Genomic DNA, 17,373 nt, shown 5'->3' with positions numbered 1-17,373 from the left:
TATGGCAGCCTCATGGAAAGACTTTGTGGTCCCTTTTGTTTCCATAAATCATTCCTTTTTATCTAAGTGGTGAAGCAGACAGAGTCTGCCCATAGCCAGGGATGAAGTCAGTCAAATGTAGACAACGAATCCTGCCTTATTCAGTGACACAAACCAACCCAAGTCCACTTTTTAAAAGCTCTGTCTGGGCAAGAGGTTTTTAGGCACAAGACTGTATGACTCCCAGCTGTAAGACAGTAAAATGTTAATAATGGATCCATGGATAATAAGATCCATGGATAGATCATATTAATAATGTATTTTTCCCTTCATCTGACAATGCTGCAGTCAGAACCACTCTTTCAGAGGCACTCTCTTAGCTCTAGTAGGTGGCCTTTCTAGATGCTGTAAATCAGAGGCCAGTTTTGGGGTCCTTCCATCCAGTGTCTTTCCAAAAGATAAGTGCTGCCTTTGCTCTGTTGCAGGAGTCAGTCTGCTGATACCACATGGAGCAATTCCTGAAGAGAGTTCATGGGAAATTTACCTTGCCATCAATCAAAGGGAGTCCAGGTATGAAGTATGTGAAAGAAACGCTTTAATACATGCGAAATCTGTGGAACTGGCTCATTTCATGGATTTCTTGTCTATGCTGTTTAAAGGAATAGAATGTCTTCAGTGTTGCTGGTGTTACAGCACTGCTGGGACATAATGGTATATAAATGACTATATACACAATACACATGTGTCTATATAAATGACAGAAAAATGATCTTTGCGTGCTTTTTCTGTGAAATAGTATGCAAATGCTGCTGAAGGATGGGATGGGATGGGATACCTCACAGACTTCGATAAAAAGAAGAAACAGCTTTTTAAAAAAATGCAGGTCGTTGCTTTTTTATATTGGTGCTTCGTGTATGTGGCAAATGTCTGCCATACAAAAGAAACTTAGCTGACTTCTAGCTGTCTGTCATACAGAAGAAACCTAGGTGACTTCTAGATGCTTTTAAAACTAGATGCTCCGTTAAGATCTATGGCTTTAAATTCTGCAGTCGACCACACAGGTGGATGTGTTCATCAGTTCCTCTGTACCTGGTTCAGTTGCCTTCATTCCACATTAGAAGGCCAATGGAATTTGGCCCAAAGTCACTTGTTTTACAGTGGATCTTCCCCTTTAATTTTAGGAATAAGCACAGTTACAGAAACGCGTTATTTTAACAGCTTTTTGGTCACCATTCCCATAGACTGTTTACGTCCTAGTGACTTTAATTTTGCACAACATAGATTACAAATAATCGAAAGTGCTCTGAACCCTCTTGTTTGTTTGAGCCTGCCAGCACCACACATCAGTGTAACCCAAGTTTAGTTTGCTTGGCTGGTTCACCAGGTTTCAGCTAGAAGCTGATCAAATGCTCCCAGAGGGTAAAATTACCAAATTGGTACGTAATTAAGTGTAATTCAGGAAAGGATGACAGCTTGTTTAGTCTAAGTGTAGCATCTCACTATATTGCTATCCTGATTCAGAAGAAAAGTAGAACTTACAAGAAGCTGGCCTTATTGTTGAACTGTCAAGATTGGTTGAACGTGTTCTTCATTTTTAGATGCAAAGTTGTTTTTTTCCTCAGTAAGACAATTCTTCTTATCTCGTGGTGGTTTTTTTAGGAGGTAAATTTTAAGAACGAAAATTGAAAAACATGAACTGAAAGATACAGAGCTGCCTATAAATTTTAAAGCCTGGAAATATTTTCGAAAAATTTATCTGAAATCTGTTTTGATTTTTTTTCCCTCTGATATCTGAACTCCTTTGTGAAAACTTCAATATTCCATCCCCATCTGCTGCTATAGGTTTTTGATCATTTTCAGTGAAAGATTAAGATATGTAAAAGGAAGGAAGGAAGGAGGAAAAAAAAACAGCTGTTTTATCTGCACGGGTTCTGCAGAAGTGAGTTAAAATAGGTTAATTAAATACAAGCAGCAGATTTTGCCTACTGTTTCCTTTTTTTTTTTTTTTTTTTTTTTGTGGGCAGAAACATAGGTCGCAAACCAAACTGAAAATTATCATAGAAAGGTTTTTCTTTCCTTCTTTTTTAAAGTGAATTTCTATAAAATAAGACAAAGGCAAACGTTCATTTATGTTTTGCATTAAAATATTGTTATTTCTCTTGACATAGTTGAGGCAACAGTGATGTATCTTTTGCCTATCTGCACTGAGTATGATAAAACAGACTTTTCTAACAGCTGCAGATCATGCTGACGTGCAAGGAGCAAGGGCTCTCTTTTGTTGCCCGTGGGCTTCTGCGTTCTGATGGTGGGAGGAAATGCCATCGGTTTGGACTTAGTACCTGATTTGTATGTGGGATCCAGGATGACAGGAAGGAGTACCAAGCCACATTGCAGAATTGCTCAACAGTCATACAGTCTCTCTTCAGTTACCCCTAAAATGTAGAGAGGATTGTTCACCTGGACAGGCACAGTGCTCGGAGGTGGAGGAAAGGTAAAATAGTGGCTTAGAGAAGGAGGCGAGGAAAACTGTTCTGTACTTCACAAGCTGAAGATGTATGGCCATTAAAAACGCAGTAGGTCTTGTTGTAGGTTCTGAATGAAGTCTTGTCCACATCAAATTACATTCAGTGAGGTTTAATTTAATACAGAAGTTAACCAGATCAGTAGACGCATACAAGAATGAAATTCTGTGTTGCAAGTATTTGAGGTCACAATAAAATGTGCCTGGAGACAACAAGGATCGTATTGTTCGGGTTTAAATTGTTTAGGAAGTGGGTAGCTGTCACTCTTACTCTAATCTTCATTTAGCTATTAAGGTAGGTTGGTGTGAGATATACATGAAAGACATAATTATAGGAACAGAGATTGCTGGAGGAACTGATAGAGCAACTTTGAATTCTCTGTTACAGGGGGGGAAAATACAATCTGTGCACTACAGTTCTGGTCATGAGGTTATCAGCTGGTTTTGCTGTAAATTGATAATGTCCTCTGTGGCATGAAAAAGCCTTTGTATCCTAAACAGAAGACAAAAGTTTCAAAATTTTTAAGTTTAAAAACTTAGCAAACCAGTGATGGAGCTGATTGTCCCTCCAAAAAGACACCAAACCAAAAAATCTCAGGGTTATTGAGTTTTGCTACAAAGAGTGCTTCTGGCAGATGGAAGTTGCTAAAGACCACCAAAGGACTCCTTACGGAGAAAAACAGCCAAACTAAACCTCCAACCACCGTACACATGCTTTGATGTTGGCAGAAAGTCCAGGCTATTGATGTCTGCAAAAAAACAACAAAGTTATTGATTCTGGCCCAAGCGAGAATTAGAGTGAAATGTCTCTCGCCTCCTTGCATAATTCTGACTTTGTTCTTAAGCCGGAAAGCCGGAGCAGAGCTGTGCTGGGCCAGGGGAAGCTGTCTGCTACTTGTGCCTTGAAGCAGAACACCTCAAGCTGCGTCACTGCAGTTCTGCACGGGCTGCAGGGATGTGCTGCCAGCCGGTGGTTCGCTGCAGTTACAGAAGTGTCACTCATGTAACAGGATTGGGATGTGCAGGTCCCAGCGCTGCTGGCCAAGAGATCTTCTCGCTAGGGCCATTCAGCCAAAAATCAGCCAGTCTGCGGGGAATGTGCACGAAATGACTCACAGCCCCTAGGCCACTGTTATCACGCACACAAATTCTCCCCACCAAGGAGGGAATACCTGCGGAGTTTTGTGTCATTCTTGAAGCTTGAAAAATCTGAGCTATTTTTGATAGGAATGATGAGTAACAGCGGAAATAAAACTGGAGTCACATCCTCCAAATAGGAGGTGTGAGGCTGAAAACAAGGTAACCTGTATTTTGCTCCTGTTATTGAGGATTGTCAAACTTTGTACTGGGAGTAACTTCAGCAGAATTCATCTCCTACCCTCCCTACTCCAATCTTGCCTTTGTGTTTTAAGCGTTTGTCACCAGCATCCACTTGGCAAAGCACTGCCTGTTGTGCGAGAGAGCAGCACCAACTAACTAAGGGCTGACTTGCTCACTGGCAATCTGCTTTTGTTACCCCTTCCTGCAGCTGCAGCAGAGCAGAGCTAAGGACGTGAAGGCACCAGCCTTTGCTGAGGTACAGCAGAGAGAAAGCATAAGACCAGAATAACTTACTGAAAAAGAAATCTGTATGAAAGTTGGCTTGAGGTTTTTTCTGAGACATTTTTTAGTTTGTGAAGAACTCTGGATGGTTTCTTAAACCATCTGGAAAGAGGTGATTTGGGGGAACTGCTGGAAGGTTTTATTTTTAAGGAACTCAAATACCATTTGCAAAGGGTAGCAGTGGTTGTTAAGTGACGTTATTTTTTTCCAGAATCGGTGTTTTCCTAGCAATGAGGGAGTTGTGAAAAATTGTTTGCCATTGCATAAGCAAGTATTTTTGCTTGAACTGTGCTTGGAATAGTCATTCTGACGTTAGTTCAACACAACACACATTCCCATGCGTTGCTAATAGCGCTAAGGCTGCTGCTAGTGCTTAGATGCTTTGCTGCACCACGGCCTGCAAGCGTTGGCTGCTTTGTGCATCCTACTTTGCCCTCTCCTCTCTGCTCTTATGCACACTCATGGCTTGAAGAGAAAAAGGGCAGCTATGGTTGAGTCTGTTTGTGCTTTATTTTGTTTCTTTTGCCCTAATAATCCTACAAATGCTTAGAAGCACTGAGGCTTAGGGAGCAATTATGATACTTGAAAAAAAAAAAAAAAAGCAAAACTTGCATTGTTAATGTTGTGTCTTTCATCTTGCAGATGAACTTAGAAATTAAAGGTATAGAAATGTAGGAGTGCACTCAGCATAGGCAGTACGGGAGGGTTGGTTCATTGCCATGCTGCTATTGCACAGCTCTGTGGGCTTGTTAGCTTGTGACATGGCAATGCAAGTACTGACTGGAAGGGAGACCACGTGCAGATATCTTACTTTGCTGACTTCTAATTTAGAACCAACATTTCTATTCAGTGGTGTCTACTGTAAGTTACCTATCTTGTTCATTTAGTAGAATATGAATGTGTTTTCAAAGCAGGGAGATCAAGCTCAGTCTGGAAAAATTCATGAGGCTGTGCTTTTAAACCATAATTTGTTTTATCTTCACTACTGTGAAAATATCGTAGATGACATTCTTTGCAGGCAGAATTAGATGGCAATATTACCAGCTGGTGCGTAAAACAAGGCTTACTTGCATAGAGTAATTTTAGTGTTTCATTTGGTTTAAACAAATTGAAATGTATTTTAAAGACCAGAATCCTAAACTGACCAGCCAATGATTTCAGTAGATGTGGCTTAATAGTTTTGTTTCATCTCCTGCCTCCAATTCTATGTGAAAATGAGTGTTGTAGTTGGCTTGCTCTATCTTTTCTGTACCAGATGAATGAAGCACTTAGATTTTTCACTAAAATATTTTAAATTTTTTATATTGCCATTACTATAAATACATTTTCCCACATTATTTAAAAGATCTTAAAGATGGTCTTACTTTCCTCCACATGCCAGCCTACAGCCAGAAGGCACAGATGTTCTTCTAGGACCAGAAGTAACCTGTGGCCCCTCAGATGTGTCTGTCAGCACTCCGTTTGCCTTGACTATCCCACATTGCGCAGAAGTAAATTCAGAGCACTGGAGTATTCACTTGAAAAAAAGGACACAGCAAGGAAAATGGGAGGTGAGTTCGGACTTCCGCTCCCACTTAAAAGGTTACACTAACAATGGAAACATGATTACTCTTAATCAGGCAGGAACTGGTCAAAGATGATTCAAGGGACAGAATAATTGGGTGTTTCAAAGAAATCATCTTTTTTCTTTTCAAAAGTAAGAGGATTTTGCATTTTGTTCAGAAGTAGCTGAACTCTGTTCAAGTGCTGTACTAAAATGTGCAGAAAAGGGTCAATTTTATGATCTAGCCCATGTTACACAAGAAAGTATTCATTTTCTCAGATCACTTAATAACAGAGCCAGTAACCATTTGCTCTTGAAAACACTGTTTGGATGTTTTATAGCTCCCAAAGAAGCCTAAGTCTGAACAGAACATGATATCCAAGCAAGAATTTATCATGACATAAAGAAAGTTATGGCACTGCTTAAAAATATACAGTTCAAGTTCAATGTTTTTGTTGGTGGTGGGTTTGGTTTGTTTTCTTTTAACCTAGAAGGATCCTCCTGATTTAAAAACGTCTCTTTGTACATGTCACTTTAATGGGCATTTGGTGATCACCCTGTGCTCATCACCTCTGAAGGATTAGTGTATGTATGTTAACTGAAATAATCTGCTTTTTTAGTTCAAATATATTTTTCTTATATACTGATTTATTGAGGAAATTAAGCGTTGTGTATTCACGACATGGGCATTTGATCATCTCTGTCTGCTCATCTGCATTTTTTTAAGCCCATTGGCCATCTTTGACCAAAACTGCTTGCTAGGCAGGTATACACACAGGATAAAAGGAGCAGAATTTCCCAGCTAAGATGCTCACTGTACATGGTATTAGAACCATGGTACCCAGTACCAAGACACAAGTCCATCATTGATCACACTTTATTGCACTGCTAGTGATGGAACTGTTTGATTCCTAGCATTGCAAGGAAAGAAACAGTAGTTAAACATTCACGCATACCTGAACTCACTCTGTCCTTTTCCTCCTCTAAACCACCATGCTGCTTGTTGCTCTTGTTTAAACCATTTCAAATTCAGCTTCATTTTCCTACTTAAGTTCACTCAATGCTCTGTCAGCTCCAACAGTGTCAGTTACAAGCACCCTGGAAATAATGAGGAGTGTAACACCAGACTGTAGACTGCTCAAACACCTCATCTAATGATGCTGTAATGCAGAACTAAGTGTGAAATACAAAAGAATGGGAGAGGTAGTTTTTTGATTGAGGTAAACATAACTGTAATGGATGTTCTGAAGGATGTCAAATACCTACTATCGTTCAAGGTTTGCTTATTGACTTTAATCTTCAAGGTAATTTCTTACCTCGACATCATGAAAAAATTAGCCAGAAAGTCAATAACACTTGAAAAAAAATGCTAAAATTTCTTATGCATCATCATTATTATTATACATGTAAGCTGTACACACTGAATTCTGCACAGAGTTCCTATTGTTGACTCGGGGCTAAATGGAGACTGTTTACTCATATAGGTAGTCTACCTTCTCCTATTCCCTGAGGTCAACATCAGTTAAGAATGTGCATACTGGCTCTGAGGAGCACTTTACATTGCAGTTGAATAAATATAAATAAATGATGTCATGACTTCTATTGTCAAGGCCTATTAAATTTTTTTTTTTTACCTGAATTTCATTTTGCAGGAAGTGATGTCTGTGGAAGAGGAAACTACTTCTTGCTACTGCCTGTTGGATCCTTATGCCTGTCACATTCTCTTAAACAGCTTTGGAACTTATGCACTTATTGGAGAACCCATCTCTGACTGTGCCGTTCGACAGCTGAAAGTAGCGGTTTTTGGCTGCCTGTCTTGCAATTCTCTGGATTACAATTTGAGAGTATATTGTATGGATAACACACCTTGTTCATTTCAGGTAAATTATTTCATTTCAATATTTTGGTTTTAATTATTTTTTCATAGAACACTAACATGCCTTTATTCCTGGGGATAGTCCATAGGCTACAGCAACAGTCCAGAATTCAAAATGAATAAGAACAAGAACAGTTATTTTTTATGCCACTGCTGCATGACTTAGTGCAAATCCTTTAATTTCTCTGCAGTGTTGTTTCACTTGTCAGTTTAGGAGTTTTAGGACTGCCAAACTGTCCACTCATTTTCTGCCAGGCAGATGCAAACCTGCTCTGCCTACATTCTAGACTAACCAGAAATCACAGCCATGGTTAAAGCAGCACAAAGTTCCAGCTGGGAAGCAGAGTGTTAGGCTGGGCTCAGTGCCTTGGCCACATGAGCACAGGCAGAGCCTGCTTGCATCTGCAGCTGAGTGCTACTCCAATCCAAAGAGAAAATGTAAGTAAGTCATTATCATTTGATGTATAGAATTTATCACAGTTATTACCCTTACGTTGTCATTAGTCACTTCAGGGTTTCCTCTCCTTTTTACAATCTGAGCAAGATTTTTTTTTCCTTCAAGAACTAAATTATAATTGTGCATTTCCCCTTCCAAAACCAAAACATGCAATCAAACAAAAAATTGTCCCAAGTTCCAGCTGAATGTAAGAAAACACTTCTTCATGGTACGAGTGACAGAGCACTGATGCATATTGCCCATTGAGTCTCCTCAGGAGTTATTCAAAACCTGCCCAGATGCCATCCTGTGCACCGTGTTGGGGGTGACCCTGCTTGGCAGGGGGTTGGACCAGGTGATACCCAGAGGTGCCTTCCAACCTCAACCATTTCGGGATTCTGTGTGACTTTCCTACACGGCATGCCAAGACAAAACAAAGAAATTCACTGGCTTTTAGATGGTGAACTCAGAACCTTTAACAAAATGATTTTCTTTTCAGAGCTGAAATGAAGACAGTTGTGACAGATGACTTTTTACTTCCTCTTCCTATTGTACAGAATAGAAACATGAATCTTAATGGAGCGCACACTAATGTCTATGTGCTTCTAATAAAAGCAAAGCCACTGAAAGGATTGTTAAAGATTTACAATAGCTTTGTAATTATACCCTTTATTAATACTTACACGATTCGTGGGCTAGGAGTATTTTCCTGGATGAGTCTGCCTGAAATTCGAAGGCCCAAATTCCTTCTTCAGTTATTTATTGAACACAAGAGATTAACTTTGACTTGTACATTCAGTTAATACAAACCTTATGAACTAGGCACCTTTCAGAAAGGTGAATTTTCATTAGAGTTGGTATTTGTTTCTAACACTTTAAAAATGTTTTTTTCTCCTCTGCCATTGCAGGAAGTGGTTTTGGATGAAAGACTCCAAGGAGGACAGTTACTGGAGGAACCAAAACTTTTGCATTTCAAAGGGAATACCTTCAGTCTTCAGATATCTGTCCTTGATATCCCTCCTTTCCTTTGGAGAATCAAACCATTTACTGCATGTCAGGTACTTGCTAATTTTATTTGTTGACATTGTAATACAGAGACAGTAAGAATTTGCACTGGTATAGACATAACACAAGTAAGACAACTGTCTCCCCTTTGTTTTTGAAAGGTGAGGTTTTAATCTCAAGGATACAAGAAAAAATGTGTTGCGTTATGATTTTGACAAATACAGAATGAAACATTTCTTATGTAGCAGAATGCTTTAAATTTTTCATTTTGAAGAAAGCAAGCTTGTACTTTTACCTGTTTCAATTACCTCCTATACTCATGTTAAAATTTATCACTATTTTTGATGTCTTTGTCATTCCAATTTCTATACTGCTATGAATATATGTCTGAAAAGGAGAGGATATATGTCAGCATTTAAATGTCACGAGTTCAAATTATGGCATGCATATTCGTAGAAATGATTAAGAGCAAATTATTTTTCCTGTAAGACATTAATTAGAGAGGCTGTTGAAGACAGGAAAGTATAAATCAAAACAAAAGATTTCTAAACGTATTGGTTACTGGAAATTATAAGCAATGTGCTGGCAAATAGAGCGAGCTGGTCTTTTAAAATACAGAACTTAATCAGACTACGTAATCTCCCTTTCCCAGAAGCATATAGAGAGACAGTTGTCTGTCATAGAGTATTTTAGCCAAAAAAAATTGCTTTTAATGTATTGCCATATTCTCCAAAGTATGAGTATAATGGACTCTGAAAATGATAGTGATCTGTATCTAAATTCCTTTATCTACGAGAACATGAGGATAATTCATGATGCAATTTAAGAAATTAAAGAAACAACTTCATTCTCAGCTTCATGTGAAGAACAACTTGCTTTTAAGTGTTTTGTTTAGTCTGTTCACTTATTTAGAGTTTAAAAGATAAACCAATCAGTATTAGGATGCCCCACTAGTAGATCAAATACCTAGCACTCTTCCTAAGGCTGTGTACATCTTCTAGGAATAAATGCATTGTTTACAGTATACTTAACTCAGGCATTTTTGTTCTCTGTTGGCAAGTAATAGTCTAGAGTTTTCAGTCAAATTAAACTACAGGGTGCTATTAAAACAAGTCGTGATAGCCAGTGCAAATCAATCTGTAGTAATCTTTACATGTTGCCTTGCTTTGCTACATCTAATGCAAGTGGCATGGTCCAAAGTAGCTGTTCAATTTATTGCTTCAAGATAAAACCAAAAACTAAAAAGTCAGATGAGGGATCCATAATCTGTGGAAGAATGCTTATGTGCTGTGTTTGCTCTAAGGAGGGCTCCGAACCTGCTGGAGATTTTGATCACAGCAGGCACGACCCAGTCTCTCAGCAGGAACTCAGCGTTAAAAAGAAGCATGTGCAAAACCTCTGCTGACAGAGGGGTCTGACACAATGCTGGTACTGAAGCCAAATAAATATTTGCATTTTATAATTGGGTACAGTTTGAATGGCTTGGACAGCTGAGAAAGACAGTAATTGTCTCTAGCAGAAATGCAGAACGACTTGCACTGACTTTGTATTTCCTTCTCAGGGCAATGTTTTGTGAAATGTCCCAAGTCTGTTGACAGCTGTGATTTGGTTCCAGACTGTTTATATATAAAAGAACCCATTTCTTTATGGGGTTTCTTCCAGTGTTTAATCATTTTCTCTCCTACGAGCCAGCACTTCAAGAACAAACTGGCTTTAAGAGTTTTGCTTGCCTAGAACAACTGAGATGGGCCTGTTCAGTTATCGTCTGTTTAGTCCACCAAATGAAACCATTGTCGGACACTATGATGAGGAAAGTTTTATGTTAATATTTTCTCAAATTAGCGAAGATCCTGTTTCAAGGCTTGAACAGATGAATAAACCATCGCATAAAAGCGCGGCATTGAAGCAGTTAATAGCAGGTGGCAGTCAGAATTCCTCTAGTGCATTTGTTTGTCCTGGCCATCCTGCAGGAGCAGATGCCGAGTGCTTGGCAGCCTTCCCACCATGTTCACAAGTCAGTAGGGGGAACCCTTAAAAACTGCTGGGGTGGTAGAGCAGGAAGAGGCTGCAACAAGCATGTTAGGAAGGCAGACGGGCACCTTCAGGTGTTGAAAGCAGCTGTTTGCCTGGCGTCTTGTGCCTCTTGGAGGATCCAGTGTCACTCTAGCTGTGAGATGATTTACATTCTGTCTGCTAAGAACTTAATTACAAAGGGAGAACCAAACTGAAGGAGTTTCTCCCTGTTCTCGGGGGATGCTTTCTGTCACAGGAAGTCCCATTCTCCCGGGTGTGGTGCAGCAACCAGAAGCCGCTGCACTGTGCCTTTTCTCTGGAGCGCTACACTCCTGCCACGACACAGCTGTCCTGCAAGATCTGCGTCCGACAAGTCAAGGGGCATGAGCAAATCCTACAGATCCAGACATCCATTCTAGAGGTAAAGTGTTCTCTCTGTTTTGTGGTGTTTTTTTCAAGTTGTTTAGTACGGTGAGCCACAATCCCTCCCCATTTTTGCCCTTTCTACCTCAGTCTGTTTTCTCATGGCCTGTTCAAAGCTGTAACAACCCTACAAAGCATTAGTTTCTATTTCCAGTAGAAATCAAACGATGTACTTACAGAGATTTTACAACACTAAAAATCATCTATATTTGAGTCAGTAGTAATAGTTTTCTTGCAGAAAGTTTTTGAGCATCTTGCAGAGCACTGAGAGTTGAAAATGGATGGATTGCCTGGATGCTGTCGGGCCACTGGGGAGTTTTTGTACACACAGAATGTCTTTCGAGGACTGCAGCATTGCTCACATGTTAAAGAAAGCAATGGTGCACTGAGCAAGCTGGTAATGAGTCCTACAGCAGTGAGAACTTCAGCTACCTTTTTTAGATTATTAAGCATCTTGATTGATTAATGTTTAAAAAGTATCCAGATACTTCTGTATTAAAGATTTATGTTCATGTGCTAAATGCACTATGCAAAGAATGTGGCAACTAAATAAGAAAACCACAAATGTCATTCAGTATAAAAACAGTTTCTGAATGTCCGAGCATTTGCCAGTTCTTTGTAGAAGTTTCATAAAAAATGTCTGTCCTTCTCCAAACATCTCAGTACTTTCTGTCCTTATAAATATCTGTGACCTTTTTTTTTTTTTTTTTTCTTGTAAGGGACCTATCTATCCACAAGTCCCCAGAGCATCTAACAATTCTGTCCTCAAACAGATTTGCTAATACGGAAGGCTTTCTCGTGACTATCTCAAAAAGTGAAGGAAAAGTGAGGATAATTTGACTATAAGATAAATATATAAATAACAACTGAATACTTGAATTGTTCGTTGCTTTAGAATTCCCTGAACTAACCAGGTAGCAGTAGCTTATCTCACATGTGCAGGGTATGAAAACCTACTATTGTTCTGCATATTTAATTTAAACAGTCAGACAACGTGATATATCTACAGCACTGCTATTACTTTGCATGGATGACTTTTGGGATGTGTCATAAATGTTATATGAAGAGACTATAGCATCATTGTTATTTAATATTTATGCTGCATTGCTCTGAAACGAATAATGCATGGAAATGTGACTCCATTACACAAGGCTGGTATAATTTCGTAGGAAAAGAAAGGGACGGATCTACAAAAAGGACCTGGATTCCATAGAGATCTTTAATGTGGAAGAACTGAGGTACTTACAGAATTTAGCTGCTTTTAAAAAATCACAAATGGGAGATTTTTATCTGCATTTTAGGTTTAAGCTATTAAAGATTTAGGCAGACATATCCTTTTGTGGCATTTACCTCCCAGTCACTGCTCTCTTGGACTTCATCTGTTACCCAAAAATAGGAAACTTGTGGAAGGAAAATGACGCTATTTAAAATGTTTTTAGACATAGGTGGTTGTGATATGCTAGAAGTTCCTTCACAGATCAGAAAAAAACCTCCTAGCTATTTCATTTTCTGTTGTCACTTCCACAAACTGTAGATGGAATCATAGACTCAGATTTGATGCTTTCTTCCTCCAAAAGTGGATGTGATGCACCAACAGGTACCTGTAGCTAAACTCACTGCAGGTTGATCCTGCATAACAAGGTGGCAGAAAGAATACAGAAAAGAACTGTCTGCACTCACAGTTATTCTCCTTCTGATGAGGCTGTGCAAAAATCTTGTCTCAGTCCCCATTGGTAAACAGGAGTACATGGTAGGACTCTTGATGTTACTCTGTTACCGTGCTAAAGAGAGCCACCTACAGACCTGAAGGTAGGCACGAAGCCTGATGCTGTGCTAACTGCTTTGTTTTTCTATTCTGTGTAGAGTGAAAGAGAAAGCATCACTTTCTTTGCACATGACGACAGCAACTTCCCTGCACAGATGGGCGCAAAAGCATTCAAAATCCCCTACTCCATCAGACAAAGAATCTGTGCAACATTTGACACACCCAACGCCAAAGGCAAAGACTGGCAGATGTTAGCACAAAAAAACAGCATCAGCAGGTAATGGAAGGCAATTTTGAAAGGTGAACATTTACATATGCACTAAGAATGATTTCCTGCTATTATGTTATGGGTTTTGTTTGTTTGCTTGCTTGCTGGTATTAAAGATGTGTAAATGGTAATCACCTTTCTTACTCTCAAGGATTAATTGTAACTTTCTTATCTATATGACTGGCTACTGAAAACAGGAACTGTTTTCTCCTCTGAATAAACCCAGGTGTCCCATCCCACCTGACATTAGCTTCTAAGCTCAGTTGGTACACCCACAAGACTGAGGTTTTGGTAAAGTACAAGACTCAAGAAGATTTTGGCACGTGTTCTCTCAAAAAATCATACAGCCTGCTGTCTTGCTTTCTATCTGCTATGTTCTATTCCAAACCAAATTAAATGTTTTGAAGATTTTCTTTAAGGAAAGGGCATATTTCAAAGGAAATTGTGCTCCACAGTTAGGAGTAATACTATTCTGTGCTATAAATAACATTTATGCTTGTGAGCATAAAGGTCATTTATTTGTTTGGATGATTATGTCCAAGGCCAGTCAATAGAAGGAGCTTTAGAATAATGCGTTAAAGATAATCACTTTGTTTTACTAAATTCTATGCCAATATCACTCCCGCAAAGTTCTAAAAACTACACCATAATAAATCTAAATTTACAAATGAAAATATACGGTTTAACTTCATGGAATTGCAAGCATCAACTTAAATCACACAATTTCTCACCCTGACAAATTTTTACTAAGCTTGCTGTCCAGATGATGACACTCTCCAGAACTGACTTGGTTTCTAAATCAATACACAGGATGGTAAGTGCTGGCCAGCATTTACGTACCTCACAAGAACGGATCCTGTGTTCATTCTACCTCTGCTAAATTGAGCAAGTAACAATTAAAGAATAAAAGCACCAGTGTGTGTCCTTTGGAGGATTCCCTGCACTCATCTAATTAGATCTTGCTGAAGGTTTCCTGCTGTTTTTTGTTTGTTTGTTTTGTACTTCCACAGGCACAACACAGGGCACTTCCCTTTTCAGTGAACATTTTCATAGTGTTACACTGTACAGTTCTCCTAATCCTTCTGCTTCATCTCCCCACCCCCTTTCAGGAATCTCTCCTATTTCGCTACACAACGCAGTCCATCTGCTGTCATTCTGGACCTCTGGGAAGCCCGACATCAACATGATGGAGACCTTGACTCCCTTGCTTGTGCACTGGAAGAAATAGGAAGGACACACTCCAAAATCTCAGACATAACAGAAACTGAGATTGAGGAGCCTGACTTCAACTACAGCAGACAAAATGGACTTTAGTCCCTTCTTTTCCATTCAAGAACCGATGGCCAGCTTTGACTTTTACACTAGAGAATCTCTTTGGCAGGGAGGAAATAAGGGTTTCTGCACACTGTAAGGAAGCAGACGCTCATTTCCACAATGCAGTTTTCAGCTGGAGGAGCAGAAGAAGCCCTATTAAAAATCATCTCGGTAATAAGGAAAACACAAGCTCTCCCTGTGCTACAGTCCTCTCTCATTTAAGATTCATATATCAAATTCAAAAACAAAACTACACATCTATCATTGCCCGGGGCAGGAAGGAGTGATATACAGAGCCGTACAAGGTAAATATTATGACATGATGTATTTAAGGAAACAGTGATGCTAAAGGAGAGTATAATGCCTAGTAATTACCAGCAAACATGATGGTGAATATTTAGAGCCACTAGAGGTTAATCCTGGTTTAAAGGTTTTCTTCTTGAGGCCTTGAGTCCCCTTCGTCCTGCGTTTCCAACTTAACACACTTAAAGAGCGGATTTAAAATGTCATTTCCTAGCATCTTGTAGTCACTTTGTATTTGCTGTAACTGAGCTACAGGACAACTGAAAATCTGGTCTTATCCTGTTCAGACATTTGAGGAATTAAGAGATCTTACAACTACTTAATTGATATTAACTACTTAATTGATTTCAAACTACATTCAAATTAAAAAAAAAAAAAAAAAGTCAGTCCCCCACTGCACGTACCTTTGCTGCAGTCTTCCTGCTTATTCCCTTAACAAAGCAACTGAACAAGGCCGTTCTCTGTGGAATTGGTGTTCGCGAGTACGTGGGAGAAATTTTCACTCAGTCAAAAATGTTTCTTTGGGGGTAGATTTAAATAACCAAATAAAATTCAGGAGATTGCCAGCCCTACTTTAGCAAGTTTACACTTGGGGGGGGGGAGTGGAAGCTAAGTTAAAAAGCAAAGGTGAATTCAATCAGTACAGCTTAATTTTGGTTTAGTTTCAGATTGAAAGGATAAACCCCACATAGTACTGCCAAAAATTGGCTCAGTTTCATTGTACAGTTTGCAAATTTTGTAGAACATAAAGCTGGCTATGTTATGCTTGGTTGAGTTAAAAACATATTGCATTTATCACCAAAACCAGAATTTAACTAGTGAATTCTCTTCATTTTTTATCCACCTCATACAAAAATAATTTATTACTTTAACTGAACCAAAAAAAAACAGCTGTCACTGTGAGTGAGTGTCCTAGTAGAACTAGTACCAAACCAAATTTAACCAGTATTTTCATTCATATTTTTGAAAATTAGCCAAGGTGCTTGTTAGCTCTGGCCCAAGGCTCTCAGCTTTGGTGACAGGAGCACAGTCAGTACAAAGCATGAACATGAACAAGACCTGAGGAGCTTTATGGAAAAGTAAGAAATTGAAAATGCGATTTCTGTTGGTTTTTTTTTTTTGTTTTGTTTTTAAAACCTCATATTTGGCTGAGACCAGCACAACAAGCCACAGGGTGGGTACTCAGTGTGCAAATCTATAATCAGCTGAAACTATTTCTTCATCCAGGATGCCAGTTCTGAAAAGTGCAATCAACAGCTCTTGATGTGAAACTTTGCTTATTCTTGTTGATCTGAAATTGCAAATTTCATTGCTTTCCCAGCTCAGCAGGCTGGAATAGCCTTAGACTTACAAATACGTAGACTTCCCCAAACATTTTTTGCACTTTCGTATTTCATGCAGTCTGACATCAGAGTTCCTGTTTGCGGTGGGAAATCATAATGGCTGCAGGCATATTTAAGACCGAGACAAAAATACCAGCTTATTTGGCAGCAAGCTGTCACTTTTTTCAGCAGCACATGGTACTGTCTGTGTTTGAGTTATATTTCGAGTGACTTCCATTCCTCCTCCTCAGAAACCTGTTTTTCATTGGACAAAATGTCATGAATAAAAAAAATAGGGAATGGCATCTACAGAAAGCAATGGAGTTCTGGTGAGCTGTCGTTGTCTGGGAAACCTGCTACAGTCACTCTCCAGCAGTTAATTTGTTCTCAGCGTCTCCTCAAGATGCAGTTTTAATTTGGTTGCTGCTTTTTCAAGCTAGCTTAGGTTAGCTCCTACAACAAAGACCTAACTAAATACTACCCTGCACAGGCCGTAAGACAGTCGTGCTGTTCTGAGGAGCTGTGTGTGTTGCCTTCTCCTGTTTCACAATGTGTAGGGTCAAATGAGCTGCTATGTGGAGCTTAGACCTTAAAGCCTTTCTCAGGAAGTGCGTAGTGTTTACAGTCAAGACTTGGGTAGGTTTGAAAATCCTCCCTGTACAGCGACACCCAGCGCTGCTGCTGACCGCTGAGTACGGCTGAGGGAGAGGAACCAGGAGGTGGCCAGAGCCCCAAAGCACCCCTGAAAGGGCTGCAGACGGGAGGGATCTGGGCTGTGCACCAAAATCCAAGTCAGAGCCAACAACGTCTAGTGTCCGAGTTAATGTACTGAACAGGAAGAGATGTTGAAGTGTCTTACAATGCCAGAGAAGTAGCTGTTCAGCTTGGGGCCTGAGGTAAGATTTTAATTTTGCAGTGCTCAATGGAGCATTCCTGCTTCCCCTTAAGTTTCGTTTCCTGGTTTTTGTTCAGTTACACCAAAGCAGCTTCTTTGTTGCTGACC

At 39.5% G+C, this 17,373-nt stretch overlaps 1 protein-coding gene and 1 long non-coding RNA gene across 2 annotated transcripts in view; one reads left to right on the top strand and one right to left on the bottom strand.

The window, feature by feature from the left end:
* The window catches only part of UNC5D (unc-5 netrin receptor D), a 128,102-nt gene extending 112,603 nt beyond the window's left edge, over positions 1-15,499 (top strand). The window contains exons 10-16 of the mRNA XM_082779350.1: positions 465-549; positions 5,484-5,652; positions 7,298-7,525; positions 8,866-9,015; positions 11,232-11,396; positions 13,262-13,440; positions 14,541-15,499. Of these exons, the coding sequence (XP_082635476.1) occupies positions 465-549; positions 5,484-5,652; positions 7,298-7,525; positions 8,866-9,015; positions 11,232-11,396; positions 13,262-13,440; positions 14,541-14,745 (1,181 nt within the window). The 3' untranslated portion in view covers positions 14,746-15,499. The remainder of the gene's footprint in view (positions 1-464; positions 550-5,483; positions 5,653-7,297; positions 7,526-8,865; positions 9,016-11,231; positions 11,397-13,261; positions 13,441-14,540) is intronic.
* LOC309887556 overlaps positions 1-17,373 on the bottom strand; it is a 108,558-nt gene that overhangs the window by 15,470 nt on the left and 75,715 nt on the right. The gene's annotated exons all lie outside the window — the stretch shown is intronic.

Source organism: Aythya marila (assembly GCF_965140915.1).
Source record: "Aythya marila genome assembly, chromosome: 26".
Taxonomy (NCBI): domain Eukaryota; kingdom Metazoa; phylum Chordata; class Aves; order Anseriformes; family Anatidae; genus Aythya; species Aythya marila.
Note: the sequence above shows the minus strand (reverse complement) of the source record. Positions and strands in the feature narration are given on the sequence as shown.